The sequence below is a fragment of the Micrasema longulum genome, unplaced genomic scaffold, assembly GCF_059751315.1.
Source record: "Micrasema longulum isolate JH-2025_06_02 unplaced genomic scaffold, ASM5975131v1 h1tg002304l, whole genome shotgun sequence".
In the NCBI taxonomy this organism is placed as follows: domain Eukaryota; kingdom Metazoa; phylum Arthropoda; class Insecta; order Trichoptera; family Brachycentridae; genus Micrasema; species Micrasema longulum.
In genome coordinates, this window is record NW_028279456.1 from 28,923 (window position 1) to 49,745 (window position 20,823).

Genomic DNA, 20,823 nt, shown 5'->3' on the forward strand with positions numbered 1-20,823 from the left:
ACATGTTTTGATTATCATAAATTTATGTAGGTAGGTGTTTCATGACTACCAAAGTTTGATGATTAATTAATATCGCTGAAAAGTGTAAAATATTTAAAAAATAGAGCAATGAACGTAAAGTATCACATCAATATAATATCAACAATGCGTGTGTCAAAATCTTTATAGAAGTATTTTATCTTGATAGAGAGATATCTCAACAATTAGTTATGTGGCTTGGGTCTAAAAGGACCAATGTCGTAAATCACTACGTTACGGCTGAGCAATTTTACAGCTATGTATTTTGTGACGTTGTAATAAGCTGTTTGAGGTGTTTGAAATTTTTTCTATCAAAAAACACTACCACATACAGTAGTGGGCGAATTAATGGAATAAAATTCCTTGTAATCACAAAATACGTTTTTTTTAATGAATATTTTGAGTTACAGGTGACGTACAACCATAAAATATATTTTATTTAATAGGATGTATGTCCTCTTTTTGCTTTTATAACAGCCTGAACACGTTTTGGCATGGAATTAATTAAACTTCGGCAATTTTCCTTTATTCTGTCATCTCGAAACCACATCTGAACAGCTTCTATCATCTTTATCTTGGTGGTGCAGTCCAGTTTTTGTATCCTAGATTTACAAATCGCCCACACATTTTCTATAGGGTTAAGGTCAGGTGAATTTTCAGGCCAGTCTAAAAGAGTTATCTTTTTTTCATTGAAATACTTAAGCATAAACTTCGATACGTGACAAGGAACTGAGTCCTGTTGAAATACAGCCCCACCATTAGGGCAACATTTACTCAGATCTGTACTCAAGTGCTGCTCCAATAGAGCTTTATACTTAAGGCTATTCATTATTCCTTCTATAATAGGTATCATAGATCCGGTCCCCATATACGAAAAGCAGCCCCAAAACACCTTCTTCACAGGATATTTCACCGTTTGGTCAATATGAGCCACAGTCAGTTTTTCATATCCACTTTTTCTAAACTTCGTGCGATATCCCTTCACGAGAAAGTGGGTCTCATCTAAAAACAGCACCTTCCTCCAGTCTTCTACAGTCCATTTGGTATATTTTCTAGCCCAAATGAGCCTTTGCTTCATCATACGTGGCGTTAGGAGTTGTTTCTTTTGTGGTCGAATTGTCTTTCTTCAAGATTCAACGAGTCTTTTTCGTACTTTTGAGTCATGTATCATCACCCCCCCCAGTGGCTGTCAAATCTCGTTGAAGTTCGTAACTTGTTTTTCTGGGGTTTAACTTACTATTTCTGATTAAAGATATTTCATCTCGGACACTAGTTTTCCGGTTTCATCTACATTTCACAATTCTCTTTGCTTCAACTGACCTTGTTTCTCTTTTCTTCTTAATAATTTTGCTGACTGCTCCCTGACTCACAAAACATTCGTTTGCAATCTTATTCTGAGTTATTGATGTATGTTCACTTAAGGTTATAATCTTTTCCCTTTTCCTCGGCGTGATATCCATGATTTAAACCAACTCAAAAACACTTTTTATTTTGCTAGCAATTTATAAAATTAGTCCTTTATTGAGAAAATGTAAAAAAACAACAGATAGTTCACCAACAAAAACCAATATGAGCTCCCAAAAGATTAATGAACTGTCAATAATTTTTTTGGTGCTAAACAACTGTCAAATTGACATACGAGTGTTGCTTTACGTAAAAAATTACAAAAATTACTCTTATTCCATTAATTCGCACAATACTGTATGTATGTGTATATATATTTTTAAATATGTGTATTTTTTAATTGACATCAACCGTCTACAAAATGTTGGCAAAAAAAAATAAATCTGACATTGGCCCTTTTAGACCGAAGACAGAGTTAGGACGGGAATATGACCAGTCTTTAGGTTTCGAGTGTATCACCAATATCACCATGTATCATTCACCGTTAAGCCCGTGTAGAGGCATACACATTTATTAAATTATTTAATCTGTTTACTTATTACGGAGTGCTTATTGAAGCTCTTTATTTGTTTCATATTTTATTAGAATACATTATATGGTTTGATTAACAATATCTTCGTCACCGGGAAAAACTGTGCCAAGGAATACGTTTTACAAGTTAATTATTAATATTTTAGCAGAGGAATATATTTATTATTGAGTTTAATTTTTAAATGTTTTGACAAATCTTAAACTATATTCATTAATATATGTTTTTATTTATTTATCTATATTATGTATATACATATTTTTTTTCCATTATTTAACAAAAATCAACAATCGGATGAATAGAAGAAATATTGATGCGTAATATAGGAAGAATGGTGAATGTTACACAGTGTATGTTACTAAGTACCAGTAATGTCGTATCGTATTCCTGTAGTTGACTCCATATATATGTTCGGCATACTAAATGGTATAATCGATGTTCCATCATTACTGGGACAAGTAAAATTCAATATTCCGACTCGTAGATTGAGAAACAATGAAGTACTGTTCATCGATCAGCATAAAATAAACTATGGCCTAAATTCTCCGAAGACCCGCCTTTGTCGTATTGTTAACTCAAGACAAGATCTGGACTTTTTTGGTTTAAGTTTACAACGATTTAAACGAGCACTAAATAAATAGTCCAGATCTTGTCTCGATGTCCCTTATGTTTGTCAATGCTTCTTTCTTTTTTAAAAAAAATGTTTTAAACTATTATTTTATTGTAATATTTAAACCTTATAAATTCTATACATGGACAATATCCGTTAATAAATAAATAGTTATGTCCCGGAGTCACGGGTCAGAGATTTGATTTTATAGCTAATGGCTCTAAAATTCAAATAATCACAAAGTATGCAAATATATATAAAAAAATTAAGTGCCTGTTCATAAATGCACAAACCTTTCCATTCCCTTCTTAAGTCTTTTTTTCACTTCTTTTAATACAATTTGGTCATATTTAAGAAAAACAATTAGACGGTCACATAATTATTACAATTACTCGTATTTACATCCCTACCAGTCTCGATTCTTCTTCGATTATTTTTTACTCCCCCTCGTGTAAAAGCATATTGATTTCTGTATCGTGTTTCATATTCATGTTTCTCTACATTTAATAGTAAAAAAAAATGCCTACCACGATGTTTTATAACTATGCGAATAGGATATAATATATGTTTATCAATAACCCCAATTATAAGTTATTAGGTATTTAAATTTGTATGAATTAATCAATAATTATTTATTATGGCAATATAAAATAACGTGAAAGAAGATATTTTTATCTTTATTAATTCAACTGTAAAATTAATTTCATTTTAATTGTCCACTAAAATTTATTAAATGTGATACTTAGAAAATAATTGTAATGACTAAATTGCGATTTTATTGCCATTGCAAATTACTTTTGATAATTTTCATGCATAAGGAGTCTGAGGTATTTAAAAAAAAAACTATTATAAAAAAGTAAAACATGTACGCATTAGTTCATTCATTATTTTTTTTAAAATTTATACAAATAGAATATAATATAATATTTTAATATTTTATAAATTCTTCCATCTAACCACCAAAAATAACTATTGTAAGAAGTTGGTAATCATTTGTACTTATTTTAAAGTTTAAAAAAAACATAGGAATTAATGAAACATACTCCATAAAGTTTAGTGGTTTTGATTTTTTTATTTTTACATTAAACCAAGGCAATTTTTATTTTTTATTTTTACGTATCAGCGACATGATTTTTTAAAGTTTTTTTTTCAAATGACTCCCTGAGTGACGTCTCAAGTTCTCTTCCGCTTCTTCTCAATCAGTTTTGCCGATTGGTCCGTTGACTTGCCGTAAACCGGAAATCTTTCATAACTCTATTATCATTGGTTGATTCATATGTACTAGTGACGTCGTTCAAAGTACTTCGTTTTTATTATAATATTTATTACATTTTTTTTCGTACATTTTCAAGTAACTTTGCCGTACTACGTAATGCTCTTATTTTTACCGCGCGTAAGAAAACGTTTTTTGTATCCAATTTCCCGTAGGGCTGAAGTTCGTCATTCTACAAACAGACAAGTCATGCATTCAAATCATCATGATATGATAGGAATGAATCACTATTTGTCTATTTAGAGCATTCATGGAGGACACAAAAATGTGTTTTTAGTGGGTAACTTAAAAAAAAAAAGATTTTAAAGCTACCCAGCTGGTAGTCAGATGGCAGAAGGGACCATCTGTTTTTTTCTGTGTTTTAGTTTTCAAAAGTTTAAATTAATATTTCAGTAAATACACACGGAAAAAAGAAAAAAAAACAGCATTAGCTAGAATGGTATTTTATCATTGAAAAGTAACTTAAAAATATTTTAGTTTGTGGATTAAAGTCATGAAATTAAGTCTTATTTCAGCTCTCCTGAACATTTTTGAAAATTACAGATGGTTCCTTCTGCCATCTGACGTCATATGCAAAAAATTATCTCGCTGCATAGTAAATGATCCAAATAATTTTTAATGTTCATTTTAATATGTCAACTCTAAAAAATTACACAAATCATTCATCTACAATAAAAAAAGATAATTGTATCGGTTAATACCAAAAGTGGTGGATTCCCGACTAAACTATTTTTCTGTAACAGATTATCGAAATTCGATTGATTTTTAAAAATGATGAGATGTTAAGAGCGATTTAAATGTATTTTATATGTACGAGTATATACATAAAATAATTAAAGATTAAGCAGTATCCACAAATAAAAAGTTTTATTTTGGATTTAACCGAGTTTGATATAATGCAGTGGATTTAACTAGTTTAAAAAAAATTCTTCTATAAAAATAACCATACTCAAACAAGATAAAATATTTTCATAATCTAATCAGTGCATGTGCTTATTAAAATCCATGTCGTAATGGTATTATATTTTTGTTCAATACCTATGGTGAAGGTGTGTAGTGGGTTTTGCGTGTTGGTTTGATTAGTGTCCTGACGAAGAGGCGGGTAAGTCTCGAAACCAGTAGATATAGAAAAGTCAGTAAGTAGTTTTATACATAAAATCAAGGAAAATGTTTGACGACAAAGTTAATGCTTTGAATGTTAATAAATATAACCAATTTTGATTTATTTTGTCATATCTTGTCTATTAAGGGTTGTAACCACTTATAATATATCTTTAAAAATAAAATAAAACGAAATTTAACATAAAAGGAGAAAAAAACAAAAGGAACCAGTCATCGCACGCTCACTGTCAAATGAATTGATAGATATCAAACGCCAGTTTGTCCACCCAATTATTTTTTTAAATATTTGTTTTACAAAATGTAGAGAAAAAAATATGATCATTTCAGTACTATTCAAATTAAAACATGTCCTCATTCGTAGAATTAAGAATAGTCCAGAAGGAGCGTAGAATCATATTTAAATATATATAGAAATTCCCCCACTATGCTCTATTTTCGCCGCGCGCATTCGTGATGTAGCCGCGTAACGTTGCTTGATGGGAAAAAAATCATAACATAAATGTAAGGTAAAAAAAGCAATCTGTTAATTTCTCTAAAATTTTATTGTGCACGCGGAAACATTGATTGACACAACAGAGTAGATAATTAAAGTGTTTTTTAATAAGAGTAATTGAATTAATGAACTTTGAACTTAAAATATACAAAAATTTTATTTTACATAAAACGGATATTTTTATATCATGTCAAATGATATTTGATGTTTTAAAGATAATATCGTTCGAATGTCCCCCGCGGCGTTGTTTGATCCGAGGTCTAATTTTCATTAGATGAGCAAAGTAGGGTAAATAAAATTACTACCCTGGCAACACTAACGAAATTTCCATTTTGTTTCTTCGACAATCTGACAGATGGAAAAATAATTCAATTTTTAAGTAATGCATTTGCTAATTACACATGAAATGTGATAACATCCTGTTTCTTTAAGATCCTAGCAGTATTTCTACACTTTAAAAGGACACAACACGGCATAGTTGAATTTAAATCAGGAGTTTCGTACTGAGCGACGTCTTCAAAGAAACTAATGGGTCAAAACGTAAACCTACTCATTTATGAGTAGTTTAGTCGCCTTCCGTTTGATGTGCGTATGCGGTTTCTGGACTATTCTTAATTCTATGTCCTCATTATTACAATAAAACACAATTAAAACACTCTGTTTCCATTCAGAAGCTAGTAGGTCCACGTGGACCGTTGTGGACATACCTGCGTTTGATAATTTTTACTTACTCAAATGCAAACTATAGTCCTTAAAATATATCTTGATTAGACTAATCATTTTACCAAACCAATTTCATAAGTGATAGGAAATTACTGATCACTGATCAAATCGATTTTATCAGTTATTTCATGCAATCATGAAGCTCTGTTTCCGAAAATTGATATAAAAAACGCAAAAACAAGCCTATTATAGTGTTAACAAATTATAACAGGGATGGAGAATACCTTAAATAAGGTAATATTGAAGTCTAGGCATTTACAGGGCTTATGACCTGTCATTGGCTAGTTTAAGTTCCCATTTTACACACTGTGTGACATTCACCATTCCTATGTTTGAACATCCATATTTCTTCAATTCTTCCATTTGTATTATAGTGTGTTTAACACAATTATTCACCATAAAATTAGACATTTATACTTTTTTCATGAACAACTTCAAATGATTTTTTTTTTTTCGATCAATTTACATTGATCAATTTGTCCCATCTCTAACGTTTTTGCAAAATGATGTAACCTTGTAAAACGTCGCTAATAATTAGGTTTATTTTAGTTTTCTTTTAGTTTGAAAGCTGATTTTATTTATTAATTTTGATTTATGTTTCAAGCAAATAAATTAACACGCCAGATACAAATGATTTTTCGTGTGTCAATATAAATAACTCCTTTGACGTTACTACAAAGCTATGTCGTCACCTTTTCTGACAACTGTCATTCTAATCATGTTACATTTTAAGGACCATAGCTGAAATGGTGCATGGAAAAAATGCACCACTGTGATGAAATAAAACACGGTATGGATGTTGCCGATTTTGATATAAAATTAAATTTTAAACTCGAATTATTATTTATTTATTATCATTATATTACAAACACAAAATTATAATTTTTGCAAAGTTGCTTTGACTGTCTAACTATGGTTATTTACCCCGTTCCAAGACAGTCAAAAAAATATAAAAAACAGTAATCAATATATAGAAACAGTTATAAAGATACAGGACAAAGTGAAAAACAAAGTAAAAAAATTGAGTAAAAACATGGTAAAAAATGTAGTAAAAACATAGTAAAATGTAATAAAAACATAGTAAAATTGTAGTAAAAACATAGTATAAATGTAGTAAAAACATAGTAAAAATGTAGTAAAAAAACGTAGCAAAAAAATAATAAAAACAAAGTAATAAATGCAGTCAAAACATAGTAAAATGCGAAATAAAAACAGAATACATAGTAAGAAACATATTTAAAGTCATAATAAAAAAATGAAATTATCGTGTTAAACATTGGATCTTGTCACTTTAGATACAAACAACCTATGTTATCCTATACTAATATTTTCATAGTTATGCACTGAAAAATATTTACCGATTTTGATATACACCGACACAATTCTTCTGGTATATCTTGTAAATACGTTTGTTTACTAAATTCCTATTGAAATAATGTCCATACCTATACTGCAGATTACAACAGTAATAATAATATATGAATGCTTAACACGATAGTATTCTGGAAATCTAATCTTTCTAGCGATTTACTTGAAACATGATACTTTTCAGTGACCTACTTTCGTAATTTTTCACAATAACAAAACGAGTCCGAAGTCTCGCCAAATATGCGATGCGCAATTTCGCGACTTTTCACGTTTCGTACTTACTCTGACTTGCTCTGTCGATGTACTGGAAGTCTAACAGAAGTTTGTTTTATTCATTTCGATATATTCATAACAAGCGTCTTTATTCCACCATGCAGGCATGTTAGTATAATAATATGTTCGAGAAATGTATTGACTTGTACAAATTTTGTATTCGATTTTAAATTGAAATCTTTATCCCGTTTCAATTCACCGCGGGACGGTTTATTTTTACTTTGTTATATAAACTACACACATTTTTCAATGATTTATTTTACACTTTATATCTTCTTCTTCACGTGTCATGTCGGGTCCCCCCGACGTTGACGATCACTTGGGAGAAAGCTTCCCTATCCCGAGCAGTGCGAAACAGCTCCTCCGCAGTTCTTTGTCGAGCCGGAAGATTCTTCGCACCCCTGGTCCATTTGAGGACCACCCGGGACTCGGGGCCATTGTTTGGTTTCTCTTCATAGTGATATCCTGGGAATTGTTGACCGAAGTGGTTTCCCGTTGCCTTCTTCGGTGGAATTTCTGTCGGGGTTACCTACCCTTAGCTGGAGGGGTCCCGTTTTATAGCGCCGGACACTCGCCATTCATCCTCTCCCCATCTGCTATGGCACTGATGTTAATGCCAGTGGCCACATTGCCCAGGGCTCGCGGGGCCAAAGAGACCACTCATGGACGCTGGGGAGTAGGACTATTGGTAGTGTTGCTGATGGAATGCAACTGCGGCATTACACGGCATTTTATATGTACATATTTTCCAGCAAAATATGCACCACCGCGGCCCTACCAAAATTTGAGCCCCTTACACTTTATATACATACTATATATTATTTATAAAAGCGAGTATATTTCCTTGAAGCTATTTCTTACTACTCACTACTCACCCAAACCGTTCAGTATAAAAAATAGATAGTAATATAATTTGCAATGAAATATCAACTAATAGTAATCAAATGCAATGAGGAACTTCAGCCCTACAGGAAATTGGATACAAAAAATGTTTTCTTGCGCGGGGTAAAAATTAGAGCATTAAATTGTAATTCAAAGTTTCTTGAAAATGTACGGAAAAAATAATAAAAATATTTTGATAAAAACGCACTACTTTGAATGACGTCACTGGTTCATGTGAATCAACCTATGATCTGAGAGCTATGGAAGATTTCCGGTCTGCTTGTCGCTTCTGGACCAATGGGAAGAACTGAATGAGAATAAGCGGAAATGAACTTCTGACGTTACACGCGGAGTTATTTAAGAAATACAAAACTTTAAAAAATCGTAGTGTTGATAATACGATATATAAAAATTGAAAAAAAATTTTTTTTACTTAGTTTAATAGTCTATTAACAAATAAAAAATCTTTAAAAAACCACTGAACTTCCTCATTTGCAAAAGCACAATATATGATTTTAAGACAGTCTACTACGTATTATTGTAATATATATATATTGTACCACAACTGGCCAGAAGTCTCAATTACAGCACAAAACACCCAGGCTTGAGAAAAACCACATTTAATTTTTGTGTTCTCACCGGGAATTGAACCCGGAACCTTCCGTGCATAAGTCGAGCGTCTGTTTATCATTATATTATTTATCTTAACCACCTCTAAATTCTTCTTCGTGTCGACCTTGTCGAGAATCGAATCCGGGATCTTCTTGCAATGTAGCCAAACTTGGCAATCACTGCTCCATGACGAGGATTCGATTTAGTTGACTCGGATTTTTCATAACCCAAAAAAAAATTTGATGTGTCAACAAATCTTTTAGGTTTTTCGTGGAAAAGTAAGGTTGGTTAAAATTATAGTCGAATTATTATGATCTATTCATTTGTACGGCAGGCGATCTTTGGCCTTTTCCGAGATTTTTATTCTTCCAACGTACTGTCCTGTTAAGGCTAAATGTCGTATCTGCTGAATTGACAATTTTACGGGGATTACTGTTTTATGCATGGCTAATCTGCTTCCTCCCTTTTTTTACAAGAGTATATCTCATATTTGAGAAGCAGAAATGACTTCTTGACTTAGTAAATATGTGAGGCTATCGAATACATATTACAAAAATAAAACCAAAACGATTTTTTTTCAGTTACGACTTTGAAATATCGGTCCAAAAACGCGATATTGAAAACGCCGATATTGGCTCTCAATAGAGAGTAATAACCGGGATTTCGATATTGGATGAGATAAACAAACTTCTAACGTGATTCTTTGTCATGTCGTACACCATTCCGCTCATTTCACTAGCGTCAGTAGCGACAGTAGCTTCCTAGTCGTTTTAGTTAGTTAGCATTACTCCTAAAAGACATGCCCGCCAACAACACGCTGAATAATTTCTTTACTTAAATTGTATTTAATACCTAAAGACTAGAAGAAAATTTTTGTATTGTTTTGCTTACTTATTCTATGTTTTGCTGAATTTGTTTTGAAACGTATGTGTTTGTTAGGTAAAATATATTAATGTCACGTTTAAAATACATGTACCTACCTAAGCTCAAATTGAAGTTGAAGACTTTAAAAATAAATCGTGAATTTAAATAATTATTGTTGATTTTCTTTGAAACACTTTTATTTCCAGAATTTCCATATTTTACAATGATTTTAACCTGAAAACTGAATACGGATGAAACATTTAGAAAAAATATCGAGAAAATATCGAAATACCGGGTTTCCGATATTTGAAATTGTAATAGCGAAAAAATCCTATATTAGAAAAATGGTCTAGTCTATGCTCTATATAGAACATTTGCTGTTACTTGTGTGTTCGAAAGCCTCGAGTCTCTGTTAAAACTATTGTATGTGCAGATTGAAGAGTTTTTTTATCTCTTGACTTAGTTCGCGCTGCTTTACCGTGCCTATTACATAATGAATCCCTTCGATCTTTAAACTAAATGTGAAACTATTGAATGTGCAGATTGAAAAGTTTTTTATCTCTGACTTAGTTCGCGCTAATTTGCCGAGCCTTTTATATAACTAATCCCTTCGACCTAGAAACCAAATGTGAAACTATTGAATGTGCAGATTGAAGAGTTTTATCTCTGACTTAGTTCGCGCTTCTTTACCGTGCCTATTACATAATGAATCCCTTCGATCTTTAAACTAAATGTGAAACTATTGAATGTGCAGATTGGAGAGTTTTTATCTCTGACTTAGTTCGCGCTTCTTTACCGCGCCTATTATATAACTAATCCCTTCGACCTAGAAACCACATGTGAAACTATTGAATGTGCAGATTGAAGAGTTTTTATCTCTGACTTAGTTCGCGCTGCTTTACCGTGCCTATTACATAATGAATCCCTTCGATCTTTAAACTAAATGTGAAACTATTGAATGTGCAGATTGGAGAGTTTTTATCTCTGACTTAGTTCGCGCTTCTTTACCGCGCCTATTATATAACTAATCCCTTCGACCTAGAAACCACATGTGAAACTATTGAATGTGCAGATTGAAGAGTTTTTATCTCTGACTTAGTTCGCGCTGCTTTACCGTGCCTATTACATAATGAATCCCTTCGATCTTTAAACTAAATGTGAAACTATTGAATGTGCAGATTGGAGAGTTTTTATCTCTGACTTAGTTCGCGCTTCTTTACCGCGCCTATTATATAACTAATCCCTTCGACCTAGAAACCACATGTGAAACTATTGAATGTGCAGATTGAAGAGTTTTTATCTCTGACTTAGTTCGCGCTGCTTTACCGTGCCTATTACATAATGAATCCCTTCGATCTTTAAACTAAATGTGAAACTATTGAATGTGCAGATTGGAGAGTTTTTATCTCTGACTTAGTTCGCGCTTCTTTACCGCGCCTATTATATAACTAATCCCTTCGACCTAGAAACCACATGTGAAACTATTGAATGTGCAGATTGAAGAGTTTTTATCTCTGACTTAGTTCGCGCTGCTTTACCGTGCCTATTACATAATGAATCCCTTCGATCTTTAAACTAAATGTGAAACTATTGAATGTGCAGATTGGAGAGTTTTTATCTCTGACTTAGTTCGCGCTTCTTTACCGCGCCTATTATATAACTAATCCCTTCGACCTAGAAACCACATGTGAAACTATTGAATGTGCAGATTGAAGAGTTTTTATCTCTGACTTAGTTCGCGCTGCTTTACCGTGCCTATTACATAATGAATCCCTTCGATCTTTAAACTAAATGTGAAACTATTGAATGTGCAGATTGGAGAGTTTTTATCTCTGACTTAGTTCGCGCTTCTTTACCGCGCCTATTATATAACTAATCCCTTCGACCTAGAAACCACATGTGAAACTATTGAATGTGCAGATTGAAGAGTTTTTATCTCTGACTTAGTTCGCGCTGCTTTACCGTGCCTATTACATAATGAATCCCTTCGATCTTTAAACTAAATGTGAAACTATTGAATGTGCAGATTGGAGAGTTTTTATCTCTGACTTAGTTCGCGCTTCTTTACCGCGCCTATTATATAACTAATCCCTTCGACCTAGAAACCACATGTGAAACTATTGAATGTGCAGATTGAAGAGTTTTTATCTCTGACTTAGTTCGCGCTGCTTTACCGTGCCTATTACATAATGAATCCCTTCGATCTTTAAACTAAATGTGAAACTATTGAATGTGCAGATTGGAGAGTTTTTATCTCTGACTTAGTTCGCGCTTCTTTACCGCGCCTATTATATAACTAATCCCTTCGACCTAGAAACCACATGTGAAACTATTGAATGTGCAGATTGAAGAGTTTTTATCTCTGACTTAGTTCGCGCTGCTTTACCGTGCCTATTACATAATGAATCCCTTCGATCTTTAAACTAAATGTGAAACTATTGAATGTGCAGATTGGAGAGTTTTTATCTCTGACTTAGTTCGCGCTTCTTTACCGCGCCTATTATATAACTAATCCCTTCGACCTAGAAACCACATGTGAAACTATTGAATGTGCAGATTGAAGAGTTTTTATCTCTGACTTAGTTCGCGCTGCTTTACCGTGCCTATTACATAATGAATCCCTTCGATCTTTAAACTAAATGTAAAACATTTGAATGTGCAGATTGGAGAGTTTTTATCTCTGACTTAGTTCGCGCTTCTTTGCCGCGCCTTTTATATAACTAATCCCTTCGACCTAGAAACCAAATGTGAAACTATTGAATGTGCAGATTGAAGAGTTTTTTATCTCTGACTTAGTTCGCGCTTCTTTACCGCGCCTATTGTATAACTAATCCCTTCGACCTAGAAACAAAATGGGTATCGCGCGACACAAATTTAGCGTACTCATTTGATTTCTTTGGGGCGTTTTAAATCGTATATCGCTTCAGAGGTCGATATCTCGTATCTCGTCCATTCACGTGAAGTCGTTATGCTCGCGCTATACGCGCTATGATACTATGGTAATTTTACAATATAGTTTCGGTATCTGTCACGCGCAGTATGCGTGCTAGAATCTGTCGTTTCAGTAGCTTTTTAGCTTTTGACCGACGGAACACGGAACACACACGACGGTTGAAGAGATAAAATACCCGATAGATGGAGGCAGCCGTTGCCATTCAGACCGTGACTGACCGCAACCGAGAAGATTATGATATTATTTTGTTTGGACTCGTATCCTGTTTGAACTTTTTGCAGGGTACGTGACGTCACGTTATGCTTTCAAGATCAAGTTCATAAATTATTTTTAAAATCAGGTTGTGTTGCGTTTTAAAATTTTGTTAAATGATATTTCGATTCGTTTCCGACTTGGGTGGCTGAAAATTCAATTCGTTGTACCCAGAGTAATAATACGCCACTAATAGAGTCGCCCATACGGACAAAAAACATCCTATGATTATTAACCACGAAGTTAGCTACAGTTTACAGCAATACAGCGGGCCTTAGGTACTCAGGTCGAGAATTGCAAGCGCTAACCGAAAACGCCTGTTACACATCATCATCATCATCATTCCCTTTCCGCACCTAATGATGCATAGGGCACTTCATTGGTACATTGATCGCAGTGTGTCTCGATCATCTTTGTCACATGAAGGTAAGATGATCAGTCTTACGCTTCGGGTGTCAGTCCAGGGACTATAAAATATTTTAGTGCAAAAATACCTTTTAAAATAAATATTTAATGTCGGGAATCGAACCCGAGACCTCTTGCATGATAGGCAAACGCACTGATCTAGCGGGATCGACTCTAGCGGATGATTTTCTTATTTTGTCTACGCATGCGCGATCGTTACCGTACATATTCTGTTGTGCACGAGATTTTACACCAAATTTTTATGAATAACACTAGATTTGGTAAAATCGGGGCCTGAGCGCGATAGACTTTGCTTAATACCTGTGGATGGTGCGTTAGAGGGAGAAGATAATGTACATATTCGGCCAGCGCATGTGCAAAAATAATGTTAATGTAAGTATAACGTTAGTTTGTATTAAACAGTATGTAAACAAAAACAATGGCGGATTTAGCGTTAGCGGCTGTCATTGCACATAATCTTATTGCTCGTTAACCATGTCATATCATAATATTATTAAACTGAATATAAAGGTAACTTTAATTTGACATAATGTTAAGAAATGCCCTGCCAATATTGATGGTCAGCTGCCTGTCGAGCGGGATGTAGCATTCGTTGTACCTAATCTATAACATATAACTTGAATTATACCGACCTCGCCTAGTTGGTTTTTTTTTCAGCGTATCATGTTTTCATATAGTCATCTTTAATCCCAGCCTCCATGTGAGTATGCCCTGTGCCTCGATTATGAATGCCATCTTCATCTGTATATAGTGAGACGGTATACTTAACTTCTGTACTATCTGTATCTTACCTCGGTATGTTCTACCTACTTGTCATATCGACATCATATGATCGAAACAAGCCAATGAATGACCGCAAACAATTAGTCCGCATTCCTTACGCCATCAACACTTAAAATAGTTCTTATTTATATTTGAAATAGGCTTCTGTGATAGAAAGTGCCCACTTCAAAGCGATTATAAACTCCAATAAATCACAATTCAAGCAAAAAAGCCCACTTAAATTTAATTTTTATATGACTTAACCATTGCCAAAACGGTATGCTTTACGATCGTCTGCATTTATCTACTGAGGTAGTACTGAGCGATTACAAGGCCGACTCTCGATACATTCTCTCAGAAAGATGATAGTAAAACAGATGGAGAAAATATAATAACTAAATTATTTTTTTACTGTGGTAACTTTCTAACGCTTATATACTCTTATATGTTAATAGGACAGAACCTAGCGACATTATTTTCGCATCTGGGTGTTCGTTTTATTAAACTGACAGTTATGTTGGAATTTCATTCGACTTCAAAATTAACTTATTATTCTCTCATATTTTTAATAGGGTTTTAATAAAAAAAATGCCAACCTCAAAACGATAAAATTTTTTATTAAATCATAATTAAAGGAAAAACTGCTCGGTGGAACAAACTTTATGTCACTTTTAATGCGTAGATAAACGTATCGAGGGGTTCTAGACCCGTCGGTATAAACCAATGTACTTACATTAAAACTTGATGGTAGGGGTATTGGTAGTTTGTAGTCGGCCGGGAGACTTTTATCTTCAACTATGACGTCATACTAATGCTATGTCATTTTAGAGCGTAGATATGTGTGTACCGTGACGTACGCTTCCCCTAGTTTCATATCGATGTACCTACCCAAAACTTGAAGGTGGGGCGTCGATAGTTTATCTTCTTTAATAATTAATAATTCTTTTCAAATAGGAACATTCTTATAATATCAAACATCCTTCGGGTTTTGCTCATTCAGTTGTAGATACGTCTACGTTGCACCACCTCATCCCATTAATCCTTCTGCAATAATGAACGTGGTTAGAATAGATACAATATATACTTCCGTAATCAACTTTTTACTGATTGATTTAATTCTAAACATTTATGAGCTCGTTATGTGGTGAATAATGTAAACTTAAAGAGACAGAAATAGTAGCACTTGTGTGTATATATAAAGACAGTATCGGGTCCACTTGGTAAATTGAAAATGGGCTTGCAATATACGGCCGGATTTACTACACATATTTGATATCACTATCTTTTCACTATAAAGGGGTCGTGCCATGGATCGATCTGGTGACCCATTGCTCTCAACTTGGCAAATTTGATTGCGTGCAATTATCTTATAAGTCAATGAAAATATTGCGTGTTATACGGAATACTCTAGACTTAACAGTCGGCTGGGGATAATCAATACATACACGGAGCAATCATTCATTCTCTTAACAGTGTTTTCCTCTGTATATTTGTTTTATTTTTATTTTTAAAGGAATAACCCGCTTAGCCTCTATCTAGAGGCTTGTCAGCAGGTGGGATATAGGGGATATGGAAGGAGGTAATAAAAAATACACCACAACACCCAGACCAATTGAGAAAAAATCTTTCTTGGATTTTTTTCATGCAACTGGCGGGAATCGAACCCGCGACTCCAGTTTCATAGATAGCCGTCTAACCAACTGCGCCACGGCGCCTGTCATATTTCATTTATGTAAAAGAAAAAAAGTATGGATTAATTTAAATCCTCCAAAATAAGAAACCTCACCATTTGTGTAATTTTATTATTACTTATTAGCAGGAATATTTTTCTACAGCAAAAATGTATTATTTTATATAGATTTTGATGTTTCTGTTGTTTTATTGTATTCTATTTAGTAAAATGGTATCCATAGAGCAATTTAGAAATCTACAAAAGTATATTTGAATGTTCTGTATAACATTGAAATATATGTAAAGATTTCAGTTTTGGAGGATTAGCCCTTCTATAATAATTGTCGGTACGTGTAAATAGTACTTCAATTTATTATATTTATAAGCGGTGCATTTAGTTTTTTAATTATATTTTACAATAAATAAATAATTTGATGTTTATTACTACTACTAATTTAACTTAAGGCTAACCAAGCGATGCAAATATTTTTTGAATATTTTATATAATATTAATTACCAGCAGTTCAACACACGCGACAAATTATCACCTGTCGAAAAACGATAAAGAAAACTGACCTTTGAATATCCAGTGGTGTCCGCTCTGATCTGTTTTTTGTAGAGCACTGCAAGGTGGTTATAATTTGTATAGTTTTGACACGTTGGCTGTGGAGAAGAGGTGAGCCCAATTCTGCGGTGGAGATCTTGAAGAACAAGCCAGAGCAGGTTACAAAAACTGTCACAAGTCTGCGTTTCCATTCACACGACCATTTTTATTCAGGTGCGGTAATACCGACCGAGTGAAAATGATGCCCGCCGTCTCTGGGCGAGAACTTCCAACTACACATTTAATTGAAGAACCCATTTAAATGTGCTGTCATTAATCGATTAAATTTATCCCTTTCCAACAGGGGTAATTGTCGCGTCAAATCGAGCTGCTGGCCATAACACGCATTTAAATCAAAATTCCTTTAGGTTTAATGAAATACGACTGCAAAATTTGACTCATTGTTATTCACACTGTTAGAATAAAAATACACTGTATCTGGAGACTGACAAAATATTATTTTATTTAACTTTTATTTAAATTTGAGAATAATATAAAAAGTATATTCTATACCATGATAACTATATTATTAAGTTATCTTGTTCAGCTAAATAGGTATTATGATATTTAGGACAATTGATTTGTATAAGTTTTTATTTAAAATCATTACAGATAACAGCTTTAGGTATTCATTTATCTGAATTGTTTAAAATACCATAATTATTTTTGTTGAACATTAGCTGACAAACTTCCCTTGAATAAGTTTATGTTCAAATTATCTGCTTTCTTAGTATGGTGGCATTCACCTCTGTCTATACTTATATTATTCCTGAATTTTTACTGTACGAAGCCAAACATAATATTTCTGCACATAATATTTCGCCAGTTGCCGGGACACTGTTACGTAGGCGAAAGTAGTTCTCTAACAGTGTGAATAATGTGACTTCATTTTGTTTCAGCTACGAGCTGCAGCTGGAGACCAAAACACATCGGCGAGGTTTAGGAAGTTTCCTGCTTCATGCCTTGGAGCTTATAGCTTTTACCAATCAGATGAAGAAAGTCATTCTCACCGTCCTTACAAATAACAAATCTGCTGTATCTTTCTTCAAAGCATTAAGGTTACTACCTATATTTTTTTCTATGTGTTTATATAAAGTTTTTATTTGTTTTTATGTAATATATAGTTTATTTTATTAAGAATGGAAGCACGATTGTTACATAAATGAATCTATTAGCACAATGATAGTATATCAGATTTTGAATTGAAGATAAATAAAATGACTATTGTTTGAACTGATCTCAGATAGCTATGTTTTTCTCCAATCGGTGTAATTGTCTTGCTGAGGACCCTCCGTCGCAGAGTTTTTCCCTCACTCCTGGCTAATTTCTTGCCTATTCTTTGTTTGGTATAATTGTATGATTTCTTTTGGCAGGTACGCTGTAGACGAAACCAATCCAGATGACGAAGAAGACGTTCCTTATGAGATATTAAGTAAACCTAACCCCAAGATAAATCGCCCAGCACCGCTGGTCAATCAGGGGCCTTCCCGCCCTCCGCTAGCTGTTGGCCCCCACTCCCACCACTGCTGCCAGGGGGGGCATCACCACTGACCACCCCGATCCACCACTAGCTGTCAGGGTGGCACCTACACTGACCACCCAACCCTGAAATCTGTCCATCACTAGCCAACTTGCCACAAAGGAGTTTCTCTTACGAAGATATGACATAATATAAACTCGATAAAGAAAATGAGTCTGTCTTATAATTTGGTTATACCAGTTAGGCTTACATTATATTTGGCAACAAACATAATATTGTGGGATGAGTACTACAGCTAGGTAACTTCAAAATCTTAACTTTTGAGTTAACCACTAAAACACATGTTTGCATCCTCCTCCATAAATGCTACAAATAGACCAGTTGTGCATTCAAATCATCATAACATTATTTGAATCCATCACGGCTTGTCTATTTGTAGCATTCATAGAGGAAAATATAAAATATGTTTTAACGGTCACCTGGAAAATCCTGATTTTTAAGTTACCTAGTTGTAGAAATTACCCCGTGATATATATATATATATACATCGCAAGTTCAGTTATTGTGCTGCGTGTCATTCGCACTCTTTGTCGACATTAAGATTCGCATGATGTCACAACAATCCTAAACGCTGCGAATCCAGAAATGCATACATTTACTTAATCACTGTGTTTAATTTGTAACCATTTATTTGACTTGCTATGTCGCGCCATCTTGAATCCTACGACTGCCTAGTGATGGAACTGCTCCACTCTCATTGACTATAATAAAATAAATATTAAAGCAAAAGTTAAAGATCTTGTTTTTAAAACTCCAAATGTGAAAAACTTATAATTCAACCATATTTAATTTTGTGTTTCCACATTTTTATTATTAAAAAAATATTAAATTAATTTTCAAAAATTTAAAAAAAAAAACACAATATTTTCTTTTCACAATTTTTAATTTGATTCAAGATGTTATGTTCTTCATTTTTGCTTTAAAAAAAAAATGTATTTATTTTAACCATTAAAAAAAATAACAGAGGTCATTTATATTTATTAAATTTAAAACGTTTGCACTACAATTTTTATTGTTATAAAGCAATTTCTTCCATCTTACAGAAATAGTTATTAATAATTAAAAATTTACAGTCAATAATATCATATAAATCATAACTAACACAGTACAAATCATAAAAGAAGACATTAAAAAAATATATTTTCAGCAAGTGAGTTATACGGAGAAATAGTATGTAAATATATTACAGTAAAGATAAGACAAAGGTATGGGGGTTGGGGTGGTTAAAGGTCTAAGATGATTCTTGAAAACACACAATGAAGGTCCATTTTATTACATTGACATTTTATTTATTAAAAAAATATTAAATTATTCAGTCAAAACACTCGAAATTTTTGGTTTGAGATATTTGCAGTTTTTAAAACAAGATCTTCGATCATTGTGAAGTACAGAAATCTATTGAAAACTATTGTTTTCATAAAATTTCAGATATATGACACAATGGTAGATTTTATTCGAATATTCCATTTCAGTGTATGTTCCTTTAATAGATTTTATAATAAATCTGGATTTTTATCTGAAGTATTTTTGTACACATCGAAATGTTCGCCGATGGTAATTTTGTTTTACAACAAATCATGTTTAGTTTAAAAGTATGTTATATTCAACATATTGAGCATTCACAACACTATTCTCGACAGAAACCAATCTCTGCAAAAACATGCTTGAAACATAAAAATGCACAAAACTGACAAACGCAAGCTTAAGACAACTTTTAATTTTTTTAATAAAAACACATGAATTTTTATCTACAATTTGAACAATTTATAATTTAAGATGATTCATATCAATATACTTCTATGTAAATTAGGTATTTTTTATAGAATGTAATACATGTTAACTAGTGATATTTTTTGTATATTTGTCGACAATTGTCTTATGCTTAATTCTGCTATTTTACAGAAATGAGTTGTTTGTGAATAATATTTTCAGATTTCAATTTTGATATTTTACATGTTGATCTAAATACCTTTTTGTAACTTTAATTAGATTTTCAACTTTGAAACATTCTGTTTGTAATAAAAAATTATAATCTCAGGTTCTCTGCATCCATTAGGTAAATGATTCCTGATATCTCTAATAATAATTATCAATGAATTAATAAATAAACTAGATTTTTAATTGGCCATGTCTTTGATTTATTCTGAAGTGTCTCTCCTTTTAAGGTTTTTAGCTCTGATGTTGCTGTATAAGTTTACTTGTGTGGAGGATATAAGTGTGATCAAAACACTCGTAATTAGCTAACCATTTAATGATGCAATGGTGCAATCACCAATAGTAAATAATTGTTGGGTAACATCAAAAAAAATATATATATTTGCGTTCTTATAATCATAAAATATAAAAACAAAAAAGTAAATCTACCCAAATATTACAATTTTGGGGGCTATTTTCAAAGAGTTGTAAATAACTCACTATTAGAAAATGGTAATCAAGTTGTGTTA

At 32.9% G+C, this 20,823-nt stretch overlaps 1 protein-coding gene and 1 pseudogene across 1 annotated transcript; one reads left to right on the top strand and one right to left on the bottom strand.

Annotated features, from left to right (window-relative positions):
- Window positions 1-1,016: 1,016 nt before the first annotated feature.
- Window positions 1,017-1,478, bottom strand: LOC148272539 (uncharacterized; annotated as a pseudogene).
- Window positions 1,479-14,129: 12,651 nt separating this feature from the next.
- On the top strand, window positions 14,130-19,095 carry LOC148272540 (N-alpha-acetyltransferase 40-like). Its single transcript, XM_088239913.1, has 3 exons — window positions 14,130-14,174; window positions 17,739-17,897; window positions 18,213-19,095. Exons 1-3 carry the CDS (start codon window positions 14,167-14,169, stop codon window positions 18,388-18,390), a joined length of 345 nt encoding a protein of 114 aa, XP_088096039.1. The 5' UTR covers window positions 14,130-14,166; the 3' UTR covers window positions 18,391-19,095.
- Window positions 19,096-20,823: the final 1,728 nt, after the last annotated feature.